Source organism: Poromitra crassiceps (assembly GCF_964638095.1).
Source record: "Poromitra crassiceps genome assembly, chromosome: 4".
Classification (NCBI taxonomy): domain Eukaryota; kingdom Metazoa; phylum Chordata; class Actinopteri; order Beryciformes; family Melamphaidae; genus Poromitra; species Poromitra crassiceps.
This window is the reverse complement of record NC_139626.1, coordinates 28,739,297-28,763,961: the sequence shown is the minus strand read 5'-3', so window position 1 is coordinate 28,763,961 and position 24,665 is coordinate 28,739,297. Positions and strand designations below refer to the sequence as shown.

The 24,665-nt window shown below is 42.4% G+C and overlaps 2 protein-coding genes across 2 annotated transcripts in view; one reads left to right on the top strand and one right to left on the bottom strand.

Annotated features, from left to right (window-relative positions):
- The window catches only part of mpp2b (MAGUK p55 scaffold protein 2b), a gene marked incomplete at its 5' end in the record, with an annotated part of 38,540 nt that extends 36,143 nt beyond the window's left edge, over nucleotides 1-2,397 (top strand). The window contains 3 exons of the mRNA XM_083634613.1: nucleotides 382-584; nucleotides 1,360-1,488; nucleotides 1,943-2,397. Of these exons, the coding sequence (XP_083490739.1) occupies nucleotides 382-584; nucleotides 1,360-1,488; nucleotides 1,943-2,119 (509 nt within the window). The 3' untranslated portion in view covers nucleotides 2,120-2,397. The remainder of the gene's footprint in view (nucleotides 1-381; nucleotides 585-1,359; nucleotides 1,489-1,942) is intronic.
- Nucleotides 2,398-11,580: 9,183 nt separating this feature from the next.
- Nucleotides 11,581-15,101, bottom strand: abi3b (ABI family, member 3b). The gene is made up of 6 exons (XM_083634716.1): nucleotides 14,822-15,101; nucleotides 14,568-14,735; nucleotides 13,865-14,044; nucleotides 13,660-13,730; nucleotides 13,351-13,434; nucleotides 11,581-12,589 (listed from the first exon to the last, which is right to left on the bottom strand). Exons 1-6 carry the CDS (start codon nucleotides 14,954-14,956, stop codon nucleotides 12,049-12,051), a joined length of 1,179 nt encoding a protein of 392 aa, XP_083490842.1. The 5' UTR covers nucleotides 14,957-15,101; the 3' UTR covers nucleotides 11,581-12,048.
- Nucleotides 15,102-24,665: the final 9,564 nt, after the last annotated feature.

The window sequence follows — 24,665 nt, the reverse complement described above, 5'->3', positions numbered from 1 at the left end:
GTGATCAGATTGCAATCGGATAGTGCTTGACCACTTGACAGTACAGGTGTAAACGCCCCCAAGACACATTGAAGACAGATTGCGATCTGATCGGCCAAATCACCTTCGGACGTGGTCAGGGATGCATTGTGACCACATTGAACACAAGTGTAAATGCAATGTGTCCTCTTAATTCGCACACACAGCTGTATGCGGATTGAGAGGACAGCCGTTTTGGGATTGCAATCAGATTGCAATCTGATCACCCAAAACGCATGTTAACGCCAGGTGTAAATGAAATCAGGCTAATGTGGTCAAGCACTATCCGATTGCCATCTATCTGATCACAGAAAACGCATGTAAGTGTCAGGTGTAAATGGCCTCTCTGTCTCCCTCCCCCAGTTACCTCCAGAAAGCCTAAGGTGGATGAGAGAGATGTGCAGATGTACTCCTTCATGACTCGCAGCGAGATGGAGTGCGACATTAAAAACGGGCGTTTCCTGGAACACGGCGAGTACGATGGCAACCTGTATGGCACCAAGATCAACTCCATTCATGAGGTGGTCGAGACAGGAAAGATCTGCATCCTGGACGTCAACCCACAGGTAGCTGACCAGTTGCTCTCTAGCTGCCCTTCTTTGCTTCTGTTATTCACACTTCTAAATGTCAATCCATTGTGCTTTCCTTCCTTCCTTCCTGACATGGTGCTTTCTGATATGCTAATCATCAAATGTATGCATACAATTACACATTCCAACTAATTACGTATGGCTTGTTGCTCCTGAAGTATTTTCAGTCTAAGCACATCTTCAATATGCATCAAGACAAATCTCTTAATGGGGAGTATTTCTCAGTGGAACCATTCAGCATATCCTATTAGGTAGCTTAGCTAGATAAATCTGCTAGCTCATGATGCTGCAGTTACATTGTATCCACTAGGCATGGGTCGATTTCCGGTTTTACCGGTTCGGTTCGGTGTACGAGCCCAAACCGGTTTGATAAAGTGCGAACCTAAAAAAACTGGGAAAATATATATATATACATACATACATATATATATATATATATATATATATTTTATTTTTATTTTTATTCAGTGTTACTGCTGGTTGGCATACCAGCTTAGAGGTGCATTATCGCCACCAACTGCAGTCGCATTACAGCCATTTATCGGCTACACTAAAAATATATATATAAAATTCGATATACCAGTTTGATACATTTTTTGGGGGAATATCGAACCGGTTTCAAAATTTTCAAACCGACCCATGCCTAGCCACCTTCTCAGCTTTATAATTGTGCTTGACTTTGAAGTACTTCCATTGCTCCAGTGATGCAGTGATTGAGTGTCTGCTACACCTCAATCCTTTTTCTCTGAAGGCCCTCAAAGTCCTGCGGACGTCCGAGTTCCTGCCCTACGTTGTGTTCATCGAAGCCCCGGACTTCGAGGTTCTCAAAGCCATGAATAGGTCGGCGATTGAGTCGAGAGTGGTCACAAAACAGTTAACGGTGAGTGATCAATGGCCCTTCTAGCAGTAGAATAAACCAAAGGATTATATTTTGCGCCCTCAAAGTGCTGCAGTGAAATGCAACAAGACAGCTCGGTGTACAGTATGGTGTACAGTATGGTGTACAGTATGTGTACAGTATGGTGTACAGTATGGTGTACAGTATGGTGTACAGTATGCATAATTGGAGTGCAGAAGGTATTGAATTTACTCCACGTAGAGGAATTAATTTACTCTGCGTAGAGGAATGCTAACCAGTAAATTGCATTCCTGACAATTAGACCGCGCAGGCTAATTGAATTTCAGTAGTGTACCAATCTCACGGTTTACTCTGTCCCTCATCGGTTTACTCTGTCCCTCATCGGTTTACTCTGTCCCTCATCGGCGTCTTCATCCAAATAATTGCCCGCTCATTGCATTCATTCCCGCCTAATGGCCTGGCGCGATGCCAACAGGACTCGGAGCTGAAGAGGACGGTGGACGAGAGCGAGCGAATCCAGAGGGCCTACGGACATTACTTTGACGTCAGCATCGTCAACGACGGCCTGGAGGCGGCCTTCCGGAGCCTACGGTCGGCGCTCGAGAAACTGTCCACCGAGCAGCAGTGGGTGCCCGTCAGCTGGGTCTTCTAAAAGTCACCAAGAGCTCCCGTGACAGCGTGACGGGGGCTCCAGGTCTAATGTCGGAAGACGAGTCGGCGGTTCCTGCCTCCCTTGCGGTTACCGGTGGCGAAGGCCCAAAAGCGTGGTGATTCGGTGCAAATGACCAGCCTCATGTAGAGCGTTTTTGTACAAATTTAGAGTTCCTCTACTGACCCTCGCGGCTAGCGTCAAGTTGTATTTTATTTGTATGATGCTATTTGTTCAGAAGGATTTAGATTTGATTATGTGGTGTGCAATAGTGTGAGAGAAACGGGGGTATGCTATCATTAGAAATAGGCTTCAGTATATGTTTTGCAGACTCAGTGCTCTGTTGAAGGAAATTGTTGAACTTTTTAGCCTTCCCAAATCTTAAATACTTTATGTAGTGTAATGTTTACATTGGATCGGTAGTTTAAGGACAAATTGGTTGAGGAAAGATACCAAATGTCATATTTATATTAAATTATATATATTTTACCATTTGATCATACGGTATGATTGTATATGTTCGAAAATGTGCTTTTCCTTGTATGTATCAATTGATTGGAAGAATTAACAGCAATAGACAAATACATACACATGCAATACATTTACTCCCACAAATATACATATAATCTTCAGTGAGAACAATAGAAACCCATCCTTTGTTGAGTTCTCCTGGGTTACTGTTTCAGTGTATATTTTGTCTCATTTTGAGGATGGTATTTATTGTTCATTTTGGTGACATTTTACATTTTCTGCCTATATTGACAGTTTCTGCCAACTGTATATGGTTCATATTGTTGGAGTAGAATTTGTAGCAAAAGACACCTAAATAAATAACCATTGTAAAACAATTTATATAAAAAAAGAGTAGACTACAATATGCACATACTGTATAATGAAAGCTGATAGTAATCCTTAACTTTAACGTTTTACAAGTTGCTGTAACATGTATCACTGTATATGGACAAATTGATGGAAAGTCACATTTTTGTTATTTTGATGTATAAATAGTAAAATATATATCAGTGGCTTAGTTCTAATTTATACTTTTGCCTTAAAATGCCAAGAAACACTATATTTTTTCATCATGGAACATTTCACTACTATCACTGTACATGTTCCTTCTTAGAAAAAGAAACAAAGAAAAAAGAACACTCGCAACTTATTTGAATATTTAATTTATTTTCCCTCAAACTTGTAAATATTGTATTGTAACAAAGAGTATAGTATAACATAGAGAAACACTTGGTGCTTTAATGATTGTGCCAGTGTGTAGATGAAGTTGAACAACTACCGAGCACTGTAATTTATTGTCATTTTGATGTTCATATGAAAATGTATTAAAAATGAAAATGGTAGGATATTGCTTCATTGTCAACACTCGCTATCCAGGCAACTTTATTTTGATTAAAATCACACAATATTATATAAAAATGACATAATTTACGTTAATACTCTTTTTCAAAATATGAACACAAGGTGCATCCGTTCTCCAAGTTTGTTGAGCATTAGTGTGGATTTTGGACTGTGGGTGCCCGTGGTGAAGTCTGGGGCTGAGGGAGAGTGGAGGGTGGGAGGGGTGCCCGTGGTGAAGTCTGGGGCTGAGGGAGAGTGGAGGGTGGGAGGGGTGCCCGTGGTGAAGTCTGGGGCTGAGGGAGCGTGGAGGGTGGGAGGGGTGCCCGTGGTGAAGTCTGGTGCTCAGGGAGCGTGGGGGGTGGGGGTGGGAGGGATGCCCGTGGTGAAGTCTGGTGCTCAGGGAGCGTGGGGGGCGGGGGTGGGAGGGATGCCCGTGGTGAAGTCTGGTGCTCAGGGAGCGTGGGGGGTGGGGGTGGGAGGGATGCCCGTGGTGAAGGCTGAGGCTGAGGGAGCGTGGAGGGTGGGTGTGGGGGGATCGACCAGTGATGGGGTTCCAGAGGCAGGGTGATGGGATACATCTCGTAGGCGGGCGGCGGGCCTCCTGGCCAGCTCCACAGCTTGGGGTCAAACTGCATGACAGAGAAGTTCAAAGTAACTACAGTAATATCGATTTTCTTCCATTTCTAGTTTTGCAGTCTATCCTTTAGATTCCAGATGATATTTTACATTAAAATGTTTGGCATACTTATCGGACACACTTATCCAGAGCAACTAATAAGGAATAAGTGCATCAGCTAGAGATAAACTTGAATCCCTAGATTAACACCATTAGAAGCAACACAACACATTTTCTAGTGTTAACAACAGAATTTTCAGTGGCAATTACTTTGTGTGTTTTCTGCCCACTCACAGAGCTGATGACGAGCTCTGGTGCAGCTCATTTGAAAGTGTTGATACTGTGTCTGATCTGATGAGTGTCCACTTGTATAAACACACTAGGCATCTACTGGTATAGTTGATTTGACACTATTCAGAGATCAATGAACACCAATAGTAAGGAGTGCAATGGTCAAAACAAACAAGAGAATAGAATTTACAGTCGAATGGGACATTTATGAGTAGAAATAGTTGAAACGTGTGTGCGTTAAAGAGATGTGCGGGCCGGGCGGTGGGTGTAGCAGGGGCGAGCGAGCGCACCGCTGAGTATGGCGGTGGGAGGTCTTGAGTGCTGTAGGCGGGCGGGGGTCTGTTGGCGTGTCTGTAGGCGGGCGCCGGTCTGTTGGCGTGTCTGTCCACTTCTTCCTGACTTCCAGATACAGGAATGACCTGGATGGAGGAGCGTCGGCGCGGTGGCGTCGGCACGGTGGCGTCATGTAATGCTCTTTTCCTCCTGACATGCAGGTAGAAGCAGAGCAGCACCACGGCTATGCACACCACCAGGGCCGGGAATCTGGGGAATAATGGTGCAAAACATCCCAGGACCAAATCACTCCCATTTTACAGTATGGCAGAGGACATTTTGAGTTTTGACCATAGAGACACTGCGTAACGCGTCATCATTCAGAAACCACGCCCAAGACGGGGGAAAACGGAAACCCCCCCCTCCAATCCTGGCGTTCTCCTATGTCCGTGCATGGTTGCGTGTTGCACAAAAAGATTGTATATACGGAAGATGAACACTCCAACTTACTTCTTGACAGCTAGATCCACATTTTTCTTCTCGCCAATTCTCAATGGCTTCCTTTACTTGTTTTGCTCAGGAGTACAAAAAAACTTTTAACTGGCGATTTTTTAACATTTGTTGTCTGCGCAGCCCCACCACACAACAGCTTTTAGCTATGTTTAATTCAAGGAAAATGACGCTGGTGTGTGGAAATGAACGGAACTTTTCCCCCGTGATGGGCGTGGCCTATTTCATGCAGTGTCTCTATACTCGCATACATGTATATAACATAACACAACACAACATAACATACTCACAAATATCCAAAGGTATCTAGCTGGCTCATGGCTGCAATTAAGACAGGCTGCTGACATTACTGTGAGAGAGAACAAAGAATTCTAAGAACATCTGCTGCAGCAGATGAGTTTAATGACATTCCTAACAAAAAAGAACGGGGATTTTAATTCAACAAACTATTGTACTGACACATGAGCCAATGAATTATGGATGGGAATGAATTGAATTTACAATAATACCTAACCATATAGGCTACCCACGCCATCTTTTCGGAGTAGAAATTCAGCAGACTTTGGACATTGTAACAACTGACGCAGATCAACAAACGGGTGTGACCTGACATCACAGGATACGATAAGGTTTCAGTGTTAAATTGCTCCAACAATCAAACAACAAATCAACTGGAAAAATAATAAGAGACTTAATTGGGTGCTGCTAATAAGAGACTAATTGAGTGCTGACTGCCCAATCACAGGAGGTTTGCAGGAATCTCATGAACTCATCTACTGCACCTGTTGTACACTGTTATTTACCTACAGGCTCAACACCTATGCCACAATAGAAATCTGTCAAAGTGACTTCCAAGTTATCTTTAGAATGATTAAATCAAGACACTGTGAGCTTGTAAGATCGGTATACGGTTTAACGACCGGGGTTGGACCTTCATCATATTAATCTTTCTTGTCCAAACTCCAAATGAACAAAATATTTTTAATTCACAAGATTCTGACATGTGCCACACTGTTGACAGAATGAGATAATAATTGCCTACCTATTATTATATTGGTTGTAGTGGGGTTAATCTTACCTTTTCTAAGATCCCAATAGATAGAGAAACTGTCCTGACCTGTGGGCCACTTTCAAGGATCATGTGTCACAAAGGAAGTGCACAAGATGAACTGCTTTTACAGCGTCGTTGTCTTATTTAAAGACGCAGGACTTACAGGTGTGTTCTAGGAGCCTGGTATCTGGTATCCAGCCCCTAGGAATGGCCCTTTTCAGCGCTCTTTGAATTTGCATGGGCTCGCCATGCAAATTCAAAGAAAACTACAATTCCTAGGGGCTGGATACCAGGCTAGGTGTGTTCGCTGTTCTGCACATCAACATCAACTTAATGTACTGAAACGAATCAACCATCACAGTACATGTTTTTCCCACGGCGCTGGGTCAGCAGACCCCGCCGGGGGCAGGGAATGGCAAAGTCAGGACACTCACTCACTCACTCACTCACTCACTCACTCATGGACGTTTAGTGGGAAAAGGGGCTGAGCTAGGGATAGGAGGGTGGTGGTAGGTGGAGTGGCTAGGGGGATGTGGATGGTGGGAGAGGAGCTAGGGGAATAGGGGTCGTAGCTAAGGATAGGAAGATAGTAGTGAGTCGAGATTCCGAGGGGTGGCTAGCTGGAGTTGCCAGGGGGATGGTGGGGGCGTGGTGCCATAAACCTGAATGACCACACCACTAGGCGTGGGCTTAAAGCTTTGCGCTTTCCACAAAAACAAAATTGGACACAACTTAGTGCATTTTCATTTGATTTCATTTTGACTCATTCATATAAAACAGAGCAATATTTACATCACAGAATATCAAATGAACACAATATTGTTAAAACATATTAATGTGTGCAAAAAGTGCAAACTTGGTTATTCAAATATTTTTACTCCTTTGAATTGTGAAAGTCAACATCATGATGAAACATTTAGAAACACATTTGTATTGTTTTAATGGGGTTTCCCTTTGGATCTTTGCTAGTGCTGCCAATTAAATATTTTGTTTATGTACTGCACAAAGTTAGTAAAAGTCATAAAATAAAATATGAGTACACACCTGTACTACAAGACAATGAAGACATACACTGTTATACTGACAAGACATACACTTGGGATACTGTAACCTTCCCTTGCAAAACAATAGTTTATTTGGGTAATTGCATGGGACTTGGATGCTGGCGGGTTTGAGGTGATCAGACACACTGTGAATAAGCTGGAGGGTCTGTGTAGGCCGGAGGTGGGTCTGCGTACGGTGGCGGTTCAAACTGGAACAGAATATTTACAGGGAATTATTCACAGAGAATAAAACTGTAATATTCTGTAAAATCTCTCTGTATTTTTTTCATTTCAGTCACAGATAATAAAACCTCTCAAATCTGACAGCTGATAAGACATTTTCAAAACAAACAATCAACCAACCATCTATGAGGCCATTTACACCTGGCGTTAACATGCGTTTTCTGCAATCTGATTGCAATCTGATGGCAGAAATGTTTGTCCTCTCAATCCGCATAAAGTTGCTGTATCCAGATTGAGAGGACACATTGCATTTACACTTGTGTTCAATGTGTACACAATGCATCCCTGACCACCTCCGGAGGTGGTTTGGCCGATCAGATTGCAATCCATCTTCAATGCGTTTTGGGGGTGTCTACACCTGGCATTTCAAGTGATAAAACACAATCTGATTGCAATCTGATCACAGAAAACACATGTTAACGCCAGGTGTAAATGGCCTCTATGTAACATAGTGGCATCGTCATGAAATACTTAGTGTGTATACACAGTAGTGCTGTACCCCGTATGGTGGTGGTGGATTGACATGTTCTGAGCTGTACATGGGAGGCTGAAAATGATCTTCAACTATGCCCATTACTTCATCATCCTCTTCATATATAGGATTCATATGTATGCCCCGCCCCTCATCATATAAGGGATTCATGGGAATGACATATACAGATGAGGAACTGGAGGGCTCTTGCCTGCATCTCTTGCAATATTGGCAGTACATGATCCCTAGAAGTATACATGCACAAAAAAAAAATCCAGAAAAGATCATCCTGAAATTGAGAATAGAGGTATTTGTTTAGAAATATACATCAATAACAGAAAGTGGATGAGGTGCACAGTAAGCAAAGTCAAAAGGTAAAAATGCTGAGAAGAGAGGAACTACTTACGCACTAGAAAGATATAATAGGACACTCATGACAGTTTTGATCACGTTTAAGGTTTCACACCTGGGGGAAATGATAAAGAATATTAAAATAGAGGAACACCTCTATTTCACTGTTCAATTCAGTTCAATTTAAATGGACAGCTCACCCTAAAATCCAAAATACATATTTTTCCTCTCACCTGTAGTGCTATTTATCCATCTATATCGTTTTGGGATAGTTGCCTGAGTTTTGGAGATATCGGCCGCAGAGATGTCTGCCTTCTCTTGAATACAATGGAACTGGATGGCACTCGGCTTGTGGCGCTCAAAGCACCAAAAAAATTGTCTCTTTCCAGAAATCATGACCCGGTTACTCAAGATAATGCACAGTCTTTGTTGTGAGCAGTTTCATGTAGGAACTATTTTCTTTTGCAGTCTCATGTAGGAACTAGCTAGCAGCTAGCGAGTGTATTTCGGGCAAAAGAAAATAGTTCCTCCATGAAACTGCTCATAACAAGGTCTGTGGATTATCTTGAGTAACGGGGTCATGCTTTCTGGAAAGAGACATTGCTGTTGAGTTTTTAAAATGTATTTCTTTGGCACTTTGCGCACCACAAGCGCCATCCAGTTCCATTGTATTGGAGAGAAGGTAGAAATTCTGCGGCCGATATCTCCAAAACTCAGGTAAATAACACAAAACGGTATAGATGGATAAATAGCACTGCAGGTGAGAGGGGATATATGTATTTTGGATTTTAGGGTGAGCTGTTCCTTTAATGCTAAATTTTGTAACCCAGTCATATAAGGACAGGCCAAAGTTAGCTCTCTCCTTATATTTCCTGGTGTCCAACTCACACAGAAATAATCAGGATATTTCTAAGGCACATTTCAATATGTGTGATCGTTGCATAATGTCCAAAATGAGATTGTCCAGGAAGTCCCAACAGTCCAACACAGTTCACTGTGAGCTGTTCTTACTCACTCATTAGCATAAACAGACATGAGCTAACATTTAGAAGTAGACAATACCTCCCAATTATGTCTCTTTTAATGAGACAAAAGCAAGCAGAATCAGCCTTAATTGGCGAGAATTTTGAGAAAGGGTCTGTCATTTGATCCTCTGGACACTTTGAACAGAGTAATGTGAAGCATAAACACAGCGAGGGAGCGGGCTGCTTATCACTACAGTTCAAAGTTAAAGCATTCATAGCTGTAAACCGCACATAAACATTATAAAACTCAATTCTAACAGATTAAAAACAATGACAGACAGCAGAAAACTCGGTCTCGTCTAATCAAAAATGTGGCACTCGCCACCAAACATAAGCTCTTCAGCAGCTGAATGAATGATCCTGCTCTTCTGTTTAGGCCTCACGTACGAGTCAGTCCAACACAATCACATACCAACCAGTATGAAAATGACCTGATTTGGTTTTGATAAGATTCCAGTGAATAATTATTACTGATATCAAACAACGTTTGATGTTGAAAAGACAACTTACCTTGAAGTTCAAGATGCAGGGCAAAGGCTTCGTTCGGGTCATCTTAAAATACATTCCTATCTCAATAGGCATATATGCATGAGACATTTTATAGCCTCATTGACCTGTTTAAAGTCACAGAACTTACCAGTCACAGTCAGTGACACAAACAACTTATCGCTGTTGACTTACAGTAAGCAATATTACAGTGCTTTACCGTCATTGTTGGCATGACAGTGATGCAACAAGCACCTTGTACAGTACGCTTCATTGAAAGTGCCAACAATGGTGGTAAAGCCACACCTTTCAGTATAATTATTGTGATTTATTGAACATTATTGAAGGAAAACCCCTTGAGATTAATCATCTTTTTTTTAATAGGGCCTAGAAACACATGCATCAACAATCATCGTCAAATTGAGTAAGTGGGCTCTGTCTGTCTGTCTGTCTGCGATTTTGTGTGAGATTTGTGATGATTTTGGGCAGTAATGATGTCACTGATGATGTCACAATATCTATGACCTCATCAGTGATGTCACTCGGGCACTCGATGTCATCAGTGATGGTCACTCGAGCAATTGTGATGTCACTGATGATCAGTGATGGTCACTCGAGCAATTGTGATGTCATCAGTGGCGCGACTAGCGAATGATACAGGTACTGTACACAAATACACGTACGAATACACACACACTCACAACTCCCAACCCATCCACCCCCCACAAACCATTTATAAGAATCGTACGACTATAATTGGAGAGGTGTCTGTTTGTCTGGAGCTTCAAGGTGCACTGTTGCGCCGATCGCCTCCAAAATTTGCCAAAACACTTTTCAGGGTCTGGAATGAATCTGGTGCAAAAAAGAAAAGAAAAGAATTGGGGCGGGCACTTAGTGATATTTCACTCACACTGCTAGTGTGACATCATCAGCATCCCTTCCCTGCTTCCCACTGATGATGTCCCCGATGATGTCATTATTGACATGATTGCCAACAGTCATTGCTTGAATGACATCACTGATGACATCAGAATTTCTCAAGTTCAGCCTCATCCTATCAATTCTTATCTTTCTTATGTCCTTCCTCCAGTGGGCAGGCCAGGAGCAGTGGGCAGCTTTCTTGTGTATACCGCCCGGCGCCCACTGGGACCATCTTCAAACGTAGTCACTGGTCAGATGACGATCTTCTGCATGTTTTTAGTGGGCGTCCATACCGATGTTGTATGGAGGAACTTTTATTTATTTGTAAATTATTTGTTTGTGTGTGTGAGTCAGCTGAACTCAGATCAGTTTCAGAAGTGACAGGACTGATGATGGCTGTCTATAGGACTTTTGAAATTACTATATTCAAAGATAATATATGATAGGCTGCACCACTGCAAATGATTTAGCTAAAGCTAATATTTAGTTAATCAAACAACAATAGAGATAGCTGCATATTCTTTCAAATAAAGATGAAATAGGGAAGAGAAGTGATATTACAGGAAGAGGATAACACAGGGGAATCCCTGTCGCAGCTTGTAACTCAGGAATGCGAGTCAAGGTGTTGAAACATGTTGAAAGCATGTTTACAGCTGCTCTCTATGCGTAGGAATGCGTCCCTTTGAAGGACGATTTTCTCGCCATATATGAGGCTTGAATGGCTGTCGACAGTCTTCACTGTCCATAACGCTCACAGATCAAACCGTACCACACATCTTTTCTTTCAAGCTTCTTTTATTAATATAGTCAACAGTGATCACATAGCAGCAGCACCACACACACACACACGCACACGCACACACATTCCATGGCCAACCCAGCAACCCAGCCCACAATGTGACCTACAGTAGAAGCATTACAGTAAATCTGCATGGGTCTCAATGTCCCGGGGCCACCAGGGGTCCTTGAGGGGGTTCCAGGGGGTCCCCAGCAAACTGATTAATGGAATGGTTCAACTTCACCATTTAATTGACGAGAAGTGAACACAATTGGAGAATGTGTAGAAGAATGAATTGAATCATAGTTTCACTGTCATCTCTCTACCTTCAATACAGAAGGTCAAGGAATTCTGGACAATAAACCATCTCTTGCAAAATAAAACAGGTTCTCAGATTTGAGTCAGAGAGACATCTCATCAAATGGGGTTCTGTGGCTCTAATGGACTGAATCCTAGCGTCCTGGATATGAATATGGTGGAGAAACACTGCTCTATAATTAACATGTGCTCTCACAGTCATTAACATAGGAGAGGAGGAGGTGGAGGCGGAGGAGGGGGTACTGCTCCTGATGCAGGTGGAGGTGGAGGCGGTGGTAAGGGGGCGCCTCCTGATGCAGGTGGAGGCGGTAGCGGGGCGCCTCCTGATGCAGGTGGAGGTGGAGGCGGTGGTAGGGGGGCGCCTCCTGATGCAGGTGGAGGTGGAGGCGGTGGTAGGGGGGCGCCTCCTGATGCAGGTGGAGGTGGTAGGGGGACGCCTCCTGATGCAGGTGGGGGCGGAGGGGGAGGTGGTGGGGGGATGCTGTTGGCTGGGGGTGGAGGGGGAGGCGGTGGGGCATTGCCATTTGCTGGGGGTGGGGGGGGAGGCGGTGGGGCGATGCCATTGGCTGGGGGTGGAGGAGGAGGCGGGGGGAGACCTGTGGGTGAGGTGGAGGAAGGCGGAGGGGGAGGGAGGCCCATGTCCATGGAGGAGGGGGGAGGTGGAGGGCAGTCGTTGGCTGGGCTGGAGAAGCTTGGCATGGTGGGAACTGAGGGTGGGGGCACATTGATGCCGAGATTGGGCCTGGATGAAAGATGAAATCAAAATATTCCATCAACAGTTATGAGCAATAATTATTCATTAATTATTCATTCAACTCTAAAGTGTGATTGCATCTTCTTGATTGTCAATTAGAGCTGGACACTATGGTTGAAATCAATATCACGATAATCATCAATCAATCAGAATCACTTATTGCCACAATATGCAAGATAACATACGAGGAATTTGTTTTAGTGTAAGTATGCATCATAGCGGTCATATCAATATTCAGAGATAAAAATATATCTAAGACAAAATCAGTCATTGCAAGTGCAGTCCAATATATACAATATACGGACGTGGAAAAGGAAAGCGGAAGTGACGGAAAAGCCACCATCACTTCCTTTTCCACGTCCATTTCAACTCGTCTCACAACAACAGTGGAAAATTACTGGAAAGTCACGGCGCAAGTTGTTATTCAGACTGTAAACAGTGGAGCACTGGCGCGGAAAAGGAAGTGACGGTGGCAGGAGAGGTGCTCTGTACAGGAAGCTGGGGGAAGAGGTAGGTCTGTCCCAGAGTCTATTTTCAAATAAAAATAGACTCTGGGTTCCCAGATTGCATGGTATGCACCCTAGATCAAACCCAGGACATCACAGTTACGTGGTATGCCCCCTAGATCAAACCCAGGACATCACAGTTACGTGGTATGCACCCTAGATCAAACCCAGGACATCACAGTTACGTGGTATGCACCCTAGATCACGTATCCACCAGGACGCCCTGAGAGGAGGAAGTCTTACCCAAAACGCTCACTCAGGCTGGATGTTGGTTCCCCAGGCAGGGTGGGAGGAGCCACGGGACACTCCACCGGCTCGGGACCTTGACTGATGAAATGACGAGTAAAAACATCATTAGCAAAACCTCCAGCTTATGCTTCAGCAAAAGTCAATTAATATGGCTTCATCAAGCAGAAATGTTTCAGACATAATCAGACACTGTGCATTTAAATAATATCCCATATTATAATAATCATATGGGGTCCAGGTAGTGAAAGTACGATGAGTGTCTCCTAACAGGGAGAAAAAAGGCAGTAGTGTAGGTCTACATACACAGAGCTGTTCCCAACACTCTGTGTGCTGTCTGTGGTCCCCGCTCTCTTTCTTGATTCCTGCACAGTGACCTGTGGAGAGAAGATAAAGGCAAAACCAAATCGATCACTACACCACAGAGGGGGCCATACATCACACTTGACACCAGGGGGCTCCACCATGGAAAGAGGAGAATGCGTTTGTGCTACAGATCCTTAATCCACACCTGAAAGCAGGTTCCGATGGAGTCCAGGATGGAGAATGATATGGGCACCCTTAAGTAGCGTCCCTCTGGCTCCTTTCCTGCTTTAGGTAGGGCCATCAGCTTGGTGCGGGGCCTCTTCTTGGGACTAGTGAAAACTCCAATCTCTCTCCTGGCCACCTTCTCCTGGTGGAAAGCTACAGCCTGGTTGGGAGTACAGCATTTAACCGCCATCATCCACACAGCAACTATTTTTTTCTACAATCTGTCATACAAATCTACAAATATCAAATAATGTTTTATTCTTGAGAGTGCCTGTCTTCTACAAGGACAGTATGAAACTAAACAAAGTAGCCCAAATGACCGCAGATTAAAGGCCTACTGTGTAGATACAGTAGGTGAGCTGCGAGTGAAAAAATACAAGATATTGGATAGCAATGTTAATTTGATTTGTTAAGAAAGCAGTTTTCAAGTTAATATGTTTCAAAGTTAGTTATTTTATACAATTAATAAAATCAAGGCATTAGCCTACTCTACAGACCTGCTAGTGCTATGTCATCATGACTCATAACAGTAATATGTAGTATAAATATGTATTGAGGAATCAGTTGAATAAATGTATGGGACAAAATAGAGCTCCAGGTGTACTTTGCCCCCCTGCAAGGACTTTCCGGTGTTGTTCCAAAAAGTGATGGCAGTTTGCTTTGGAGAAGTGTCGCTCGCTCACCAGTGAGAGGAGGCAGATGGACGACTCCATGTGTTTGAGCTGCATGGCCTGGGAGTCCAGCAGCCTCAGGGCGGTGCTGGCCAGACTGTTGATCTGGTAGGACACACTGGCCAGCGCCTGGGTCGCCAAAGCCTTCGATTCTTCCAGAGCCTTGGTTGGATCGTCTGCCTTTGGGAATTCAACATGAACAGGTATTGGATGTCGCAACAGGGTTCAAAAAGCCCAAATAGTCGCTGCGATTCCGGGTTCCTCACCTGGACATAGTTGTTCTCGCAGTACTCTGCCACTTTGAGCAGGTTGCTCTGATTGTCAGCAAGCCCCTTCCTGGCTGCTGGCACTTCTTCAAATATCTGAGTAATAACCTCTGCAAACTTCTGTTGCTCCGTCATGTCTGCCTTCGCCACCAACAGCTTTTCAAACCGTCTTTGCAGGAGGATGTAGGAGTTTGTGGGAGCTGTCAGTGCAGGGAGGGGCTGGTCGTGGTCGGGGCTGCTGAACGCGGAATAACCGCAGGCTAAAGATTTGAGCGTCTCAGGTGAGCAGCTAGGCATAACACCCACTGACTGTGTGTGAGCAGAACACGCACCTAACTGCAGGGAACACACACAGGTGGTGGCATTATAAATTATTTCGTACGCGTGTGTCACTGAAGGCTGGTATGAGAGTAACATACAACAACATAAAGTCAACTTCAGGCGAGCCTGAACATGCAGACCTGAATTACACCCACTTGCATTCTTTATTAGGACCACTAGAGGTCAGTATAGTCCAGAGAAAAGAAGGCGCAGCTCTGATTACCACCACCAGTGGGTAGCCTATTCACTGTATGGAAGGATCTGCGTTATTGATGATGATGATGATGATGATGATGACGTAAGACTCGCTCGGTTTTGCCAGTACAGACAGCAGAACCCAAGCAGTGAACTACTATAAACACCCAGCATAAGATAAACATAAGCGTCAAACAGATAATGCCTAAATTGAAACATAACTACAGAATGCTCAACCATGTCAAAAGATCCATTGTATTGTTAAGGATATCCTGTATAAACAACTGAATGGCACAACATCATAGACTGTGTGTGTGTGTGTGTGTGTGTGTGTGTGTGTGTGTGTGTGTGTGTGTGTGTGTGTGTGTGTGTGTGTATATATGTGCGTGCGCGTGCGTGCGCAGATTTCTTGAGAGGTTCCTCAGTTGGAGACAGCGTGGAATTCATGCACTCACATGATGTGTTTTGCATTATTGTGTTATGCAGAATGATCAGGCTCAGAGTATTAGGAGGACATTCAGGGTGTCTCTTCCTGTGTATTGTCTTGTTTTCCTGTCATGCTTACAGCAAACAGCAACAGGACCTCACCCAGCTTTCAGTGAAAGTGTGTGTCTGATAAGTTAGACGTGGACCAGGATGACCATATCAGTATCCTCAATAATCTTCTCAATGACAGTTAAAGCTGATTACCCAAATTATGGACCAAAGATCTAGCAGCCAACTTTGGTGTGTTGGTTAGAAATGTTTTCCAAATCGCTCAACAGTCTAACTAACAACTATATAATGTTGTGATGTTTTGTGAAAGGTTTAACCCAAACGTGCAGAACCTTGTCTTAGGATATGATGATGCCCAGATAAAAAGTAACTCATGCACATCCACAAACAATCAGTAACTAGTAAAAGACGTAGAGTGCGCACACTGCTGTACACTTCTCCCAGTAGATGAGTATGCCATCCACATTGACTTTAACACCTTTATTTATTTATATAGCACTTATTAAAAACAGAGGTACGAGGTGCCTTTATTAAGATGTCAGATTAACAATCAGGAAAACAAAAGAACATAAAAGCAATCAATCAACTATTACAGTAAAGTAGCCTACCGGTAAGTCTAAAAAAAGTACCTTATAATTGGCTTATATAAGGTCTGCACTCCTGCTGTGTTGACAGCAAACCTGGTTAGAATAGAATTTGCTCCTTTGTGTCTAGTTTACATTTTAAATCAACTCATTTCCCCCCATCATTTATCCAGGGAGGAGGAGACACCCGGTGTAAACACACTCTTCTGCTGTTGGCCCCACTTGCACAGCTGGCGGTAAGTGCCTTGCTCAAAGGCACCACAAGCATGGCAGTTGAGAGTTTTACCTCGTGCAGTTTCCCCATCCACATTTTGCCCCTCGTCTTTCCACTGATCAGAAGCAGTGAACGTCCCTTCTTGCCTCAGGACCAATCAGACAGCCTTATTATGAGCTGTCAATCACAGAACTGTAAACACAAATTACATTTTAAATCGTATGGACATTAAAACAAACACCAACTATTTTTTATGCCTCCGCCGGCGATAGCCAGGCCGGAGGCATTATGGATCCGGGTTGTCCGTCTGTCCGTACGAGGTTCGTTAACGCGATATCTGAGGAACGCCTTGACGGAATTTCATCAAATTTGCCTTAAACATCGACTTGGACTCAAGGATGAACTGATTAGATGTTGGTGGTCAAAGGTCAAGGTCACTGTGACCTCTCGAACGCCATTCTCAAGCTTGTTAACGCGATATCTCAGGAATGCCTTGACGGAATTGCATCAAATTTGCCTCAAACATCGACTTGGACTCAAGGATGATCTGATTAGATTTTGTTGGTCAAAGGTCAAAGGTCAAGGTCACTGTGACCTCTCGAACACCATTTTCAAGCTTGTTAACGCGATATCTCAGGAATGCCTTGGCGGAATTGAATCAAATTTGCCTCAAACATCGACTTGGACTCAAGGATGAACTGATTACATTTTGGTGGTCAAAGGTCAAAGGTCAAGGTCACTGTGATCTCTCGAACACCATTTTCAAGCTTGTTAACGCGATATCTCAGGAATGCCTTGACGGAATTTCATCACATTTGCCTCAAACATCGACTTGGACTTAAGGATGAACTGATTAGATGTTGGTGGTCAAAGGTCAAAGGTCAAGGTCACTGTGACCTCTCTAACGCCATTTTCAAGGTTGTTAATGCGATATCTCAGGAATGCCTTGACGGAATTTCATTAAATTTGCCTCAAACATCGACTTGGACTCAAGGATGAACTGATTAGATTTTGGTGGTCAAAAGTCAAGGTCACTGTGACCTCTCGAACGTCATTTTCAAGCTTGTTAACGCGATATCTCAGGAATGCCTTGACGGAATTTCATCAAATTTGTCTCAAACATCGACTTGGACTCAAGCATGAACTGATTAGATTTTGGTGGTCAAAGGTGAAGGTCACTGTGACCTCTCTAATGCCATTTTCAAGCTTGTTAACGCGATATCTCAGGAATGCCTTGACGGAATTTCATCAAATTTGTCTCAAACATCGACTTGGACTCAAGCATGAACTGATTAGATTTTGGTGGTCAAAGGTGAAGGTCACTGTGACCTCTCTAACGCCATTTTCAAGCTTGTTAACGCGATATCTCAGGAATGCCTTGACGGAATTTCATCAAATTTGTCTCAAACATCGACTTGGACTCAAGCATGAACTGATTAGATTTTGGTGGTCAAAGGTGAAGGTCACTGTGACCTCTCTAACGCCATTTTCAAGCTTGTTAACGCGATATCTCAGGAATGCCTTGACGGAATTTCATCAAATTTGTCTCAAACATCGACTTGGACTCAAGGATGAACTGATTACATTTTGGTGGTCAAACTTCAAGGTCACTATGACCTCATGAACGCCATTCCCAAGTTCGTTAACGCAATATCTCAAGAACGGCTTGATAGAATTTCTTCTGATTTGGCTCAAACATCGACTTGGACGCAAGGATTAACTGATTCCATTTTGGTTATCAAAGGTCAAAGGTCAAGGTCACTGTGACCTCTCGAATGCCATTTTCAAGCTTGTTAACGCGATATCTCAGGAATGTCTTGATGGAATTTATTCGAATTTGCGTCAAATGTCCACTTGGACTCAAGGACATTTTGGTGGTCAAAGTTCAAGGTCACTGTGACCTCACACACGCAGCGCCTTGACGGAATTTCTTCCAATTTGCCTCAAATGGCGATTTGGACTGTAGAATGAACTAATGGCGGAGGCATAAGTCCGCGTTGCGGTCGTTCTAGTTTGCATATACGTTTTTAACTCGGGTCTGATTTTGACAGACAAATATTTCACCTCTATCCTCCTCTGAAAGTCTAATCTAATCGAGCCATTTGTCTTGAGAAAGTTATAGTGCCCTTATGATTTGTCATGTGCCAACAGTAAAAGGGGATTATTCATTAACCACGCCACAACACCAGACACGGTTTGTATCTTTACAGCCTTCTGCAGCTTTCTTTCCCTGAACAGATGAAAAGAAACAGATTCAAACTGATTTGCTGCACATCCACCAAATGCTTTCATTTGTCCTTGATGGTGGTGTGTTGTGTTGAGAAGCAATACACTTTCTCAGTAGCCTCTGGCAGTGACAAATGGATGCAATTCCTCTCGTAGCCTGTGTTGTTCTGCACGATTTCATGTCATGTAACTAGACACACAAAGACGCCAGCTTGGTTCAACACACTATGCCCAGATTTGGGTAACACTTTCCATAAGGTACACAAAATTAAGAGTAAACGAACAAGGAACTAATGAGGAACTAACTATTAGTTGATGTTTAGTTTTGCTGAGCTTCCATGGTAAATAGTCCTGGGGGTCGCTGTCTGGCCTCTCTGAACGCTCTCTGACCTCACCTGTCATGTCTTCAAGGTTTGGTGCTGCTGATTATTATTATTATTATTATCATCTCATGCTGATTACTTGCTCACTTTATCTTCTGGCATAGGCTAATAATTGTAGCTTCCCATCTGTTGTGAAATGTGTTCAGTAATAAATGCAGACCTATACTATATAGCAGGACCTCTTTAAAAGTTCTGTTTGTTTTGCTCATCAGTCAGGAAGAACCGATGGCATTCGCTTTGGAATATTATAATTGTTCTTTTCGATTTGCCATTACAGAACATGTATGACGTTCTGTCAAAGCTGTGCCATCGGCTATGTTAAAACCACATAGAAACACAGTTCTCCCACTAAATGAAATATTCTCGTGCATGAATGAAAGAGTATATTATCCCCCGCCCCCCCCCAGTAGAAGCTGAAAATGCAATTCAGATCCTCCAACCAGCGTACGGCTGTTTTATGGTCTTGTTTTGATCTCCAAGCTATCCGAGTGTGCAACCAGCCATTTGATTGAGAAATGGTCTCTCTGGATGAGGAAGGAGACTTCACCCTCAAGTAAAATAATGTGAGACAATATTCAGAAGATGATGTTGACATTTTAGTCTGTACTGTAACACATGAAAGATCACAATTCAGTGAATTGACTACTGTTTTTTATTTATTTATGAATGGCAATATGTTGGCTTTCAGCATGTACCTCTCTGTCCCACTGAGTCTGTACAAACCAGCATTGATAGATTTTCAAAATCATTCTAGAAAATAGTAGTAATAGCTGTATTTCTCCCCCTTGCATAGCTCAATCCTTTGGCCATCTAATGTTTAGTTTAGTTTATTTCGTTTCTAGACGACAGTGTGCACATACATTAGTCATTTGCAGTAAACAAAGAGATGGGTGCACCAGATTTAGCAGGAAGCTACATGTAATTTCCATCTGTAGGCCTGTGAACAATGAACATAGACACAATGTAAAAAACAGACAGTAAACACCATTCTCAGTACTAAGTGCATGTTATAAGTATATGTTAATACATACTGTAGTAATAAAAAAATCAAATAACACCCATGCTCACAGGATCTTTACCTACCTAGATACAGTGAGTCCGTCTGATCAGTATAGTGTATACATTCTTACCTAGGTCAGTATAAGGTGCACAAAAACCTACCGAATGACACATAAAAAAATCATTCTGTTCAGTACAAAGTGAATGGTTGCATATATATATATATATATATATATATATATATATATATATATATATATATATATATATATATATGTATAAAATATATACACACACACACATACACACACACACACACACACTAGGAGTCTGATCAGTGTAAGGTGCATAATTACCTACCTAGATATACTTACCTACCTACAGTAGATACTCGTAGGAATCGATCTGATCTACAGTATACCAAGTGCATAATGGCTGCCTATCTAATAATAAAAAATAAATAAAAAATAATGCATCTACCATTTAATCGCTCGGTATCATCTACTATTGATATTATCTCAACACAAGCATTATGATGGGATGACAACATATGCAACTGTTTTGAAATTCTATTGATCATTTTTATTTTGAACATGTAAAAAAAGAATAAAAACAAAACAAAAGCAAAAAATAGATGTAACAAAACATGAATAATACAATAAACACAATAAGCAAACTCTCATAAACCATCCATAAACTCTCTCCAGTATAAACAATTTATATATAGAATTAATATAGAATTAATAAATACGGATTTGCATGACTATATATTTTTTTTTACATTGTGTAATCTGCAGCGCTTGATTGATTTGTTACATTTGAGTGCATGGGAGAAGAAGCTGCAGCATTTAACACTGGATCAGAAACTGAACAGAACAGCTCACACTACACACACACACACACACACACACACACACACACACACACACACACACACACACACACTACACTACACTACACTACACTCACAGCTCTGGAAGCAAGTTTGAGTTCAGAACATCCGTACATGTGTTATCTCTGCACCACAGCGTTCAAACAAGCACTCCTTTTCTAGTTCACACCCCTATGGTACGTACACACAAACAACACACAGACACACACACACACACACACACACACACACACACACACACACACACACACACACACACACACACCCAACACTAGTATCCATGTCCAATGGTGTGCAACATCTGCCTCTTTTACCTGCGGAGATTGGATGCTGCGGGCGATCACAGCCTCTCCACACTTCACAGACTTCCATTACCGCAAATACCAAATTCAATTATGGTGCTGGGCTCTGCAGGAAAACCAGACTGTCAGGACACACAGAGACACACAGAGACACACAGACACACACACACACACACACACACACACACACACACACACACACACACACACACACACACACACACACACACACACACACACACACACAACTGGCTGCTAACATTCTCATTTGCAGTTTTATTGGCTTCAGGTAAACCCAACTTTGGACCCATTTCCAATGGTCACCAGCTCCTGCTACCTGTAAGGTTTGGAGGCACCTGTTGATTGTTGTTGTGATGATGATAGCACAGAGCAGCCTAGAGCATCTGTTGATTGTTGTTGTGATGATGATAGCAGAGAGCAGCCTAGATCCTCTGTTGATTGTTGTTGTGATGATGATGATAGCAGAGAGCAGCCTAGATCATCTGTTGATTGTTGTTGTGATGATGATAGCACAGAGCAGCCTAGATCATATGTTGATTGTTGTTGTGATGATGATAGCACAGAGCAGCCTAGAGCATCTGTTGATTGTTGTTGTGATGATGATAGCACAGAGCAGCCTAGAGCATCTGTTGATGTTGTGATGATGATAGCACAGAGCAGCCTAGATCATATGTTGATTGTTGTTGTGATGATGATAGCACAGAGCAGCCTGGATATACTTGTTTGTTTTTGCTTTTGTTCATATATATATATATATATATATATATATATATATATATATATATATATATATATATATATATATATATATATATACTGTATATATACTGTATATATAATGACTTGAATGGATTGAATGTGTATGCTGATCAAGCTGATATCGACTCACAACAATCACACTGTCACATCAAGAAGAGGAGTCTCCCTTCTGTTGAGAAATAAAGATTTACATTTGTAGTGGTTAATTTGACTTACTTTAGATGTTTGCTCACTTATAAACCATTTAAACTAGCATGCAGTTTGTTGCATAGAAACATCATAGACTGTAGGAGCTGTATAAGTTAGACTACATTCTCTCTAGAGGACTACACTCTCTCTAGAGGACTACATTCTCTCTAGAGGACTACATTCTCTCTAGAGGACTACAAAACAACAACGTCAGCATTATTAGATATCAGAGCAAGATGGAAAACCTTATCAGCAGTGCCACTTCATCAAACCAAGTTCAGTTTCGTCTGAGATTCCAATTTATAGACCTTTGTTGAACGATAAGGATGGAATCACCATCATTAGACATTATATAAAGCCCTTTTTAGCTGTGAGGATTATCAATGCCTCCAAAGACTTTGAACATGACTATCACCAACTATTATAAATCAACATGCCATTAGTATGAACTGGTAGTGGGTCATGTGACAGATGAGTCCACACACTCTTGTGTTTATCTTGGAAGGCCGCTTGAACAGGGGAAAAAATCTCTGACCCAAAATTAGAATTCAATACAAACTCCTTTGGGAACATGACGTTTTTGAAGTCATTCACATTCATGGGCCCATCCTTGTGCAATATGAGATCAATCTTTTTAATATTCTCATACCTTTTTGACCTCATTCAGTCACACACTGCGTCCTTCCTGGAATGGGACGCCAGACATTGAGTGAACTTGGAACAGCTACTGGTCCCTTCTGCTCACTCATCTCCTAATGCCGTTTTGAGCTGTGGAGTGTCAGATCTCATTAGCCAGAATGTGTTGTTAGAGAGTTGTTCTTGCATTTCATCTTTCAAGTTGATACCTGATGCAGCATTTGTGTGTGTATCGCGGTTCGCGGTCTTAAAGGGATACGCACACAAATGAGGGATATACACGCAAATGCTGCATCAGGTATCAATGGGTTAAGAGGTGAGGATTGCACATTTATTGGATTGTAACAAATAAAATCAGTGGCACACAGATGTCAAAGTAGAAGTAGGCTCCTCTTGGGAATACATCCTAGATTGACACATTTCTGCATTGTTCAACATATTTCCCAACCAAATAAGAATGATCATTATCGGTATCATGAAATGAGGGATGACAAACATTTGTGAGTCATGTGCCCAAAGCCAAATTTCATTCAGTATTCTGTAAAATCGGAATTCTATTTAATGAGTTAATACGCAAAGGCAAATCATGTTAATTTGACAATATGTTAATATACAGCTTAGAGGGAACATTGGTTCTGAATGCCTTCTTATTTATTTATTTATTTATTTATTTATCTATTTATTTACTTTTTTTTTTTTTTTTTTTTAATCTTTTAGTGGTTGCTTCCAAATAGACTTTTCTTGCTCTTTGCTCTGCAGTATCTCCTCTCCATCTCCTTACTAATACCATGCCTGTATTGACACGAGGTAACACGGGGGGGGGGGGGTATCGAACCTGTGTGACGCTCGTGTTGCTATAGGCAGGGCCGTCCATGTAGGATTTAACATGCCTACATGGAATCAGCACTGAAAGGGTTCTGAGTATACTGTAATCAAACCTCTTTCAAAGCGCTCTCTCAGAGAATTCCTGCAGGATGACATAGTGCAGTGTGTAGTGATTATGGGTCGCACAACACACTCCATTGAATATTTATTTATATAGAGCCCTCCGATAGCAAGCTAACTGATAGAAGCTGCGCTATGGCTTTGCACACCAGCAGTTGCTGTGCAACAGCCAATGGCAGATGGTATAGTAGACTTTGGATGAAGACTCTTCACAATACAGATGCAGAGAATGGAGACAGCTTGTAAATCCCTTCAGTGCAACTGTCAAGTTGTGCACCTCCTGTTTCTTAAAAACAGACCTGTCAACTGACTCAAACAGCAAAGCCTGTTTTTTTGTAGTTTTTTGTATTTTGCATTTTTTTTGGGGTGTGTGTTGTCAATTTTGCATGGGAATGTGGGAAACCTATTATAATAATAATGATTAGTGTTATTAGTGCTATTAGTGTTAACCACATGATAAATGACACTGGTTCTGGCTGTAGTTTGATATCATCTTTCAATCCTCAGATGAGACAGAGCGCACACCACAGAGAGATGGGGGGATATAAAACGGAGGATTCAAGGTGGGCCCCATTTTATGCATCTCTCTCTTTTTCTGCCTCTCCCTTTGAGCCCTTTCACCCCCTCAGCCTCCCTTTTAATCTCCTATCCTCTCTCTGTCATTTCTCCTATCTTTTCTGACG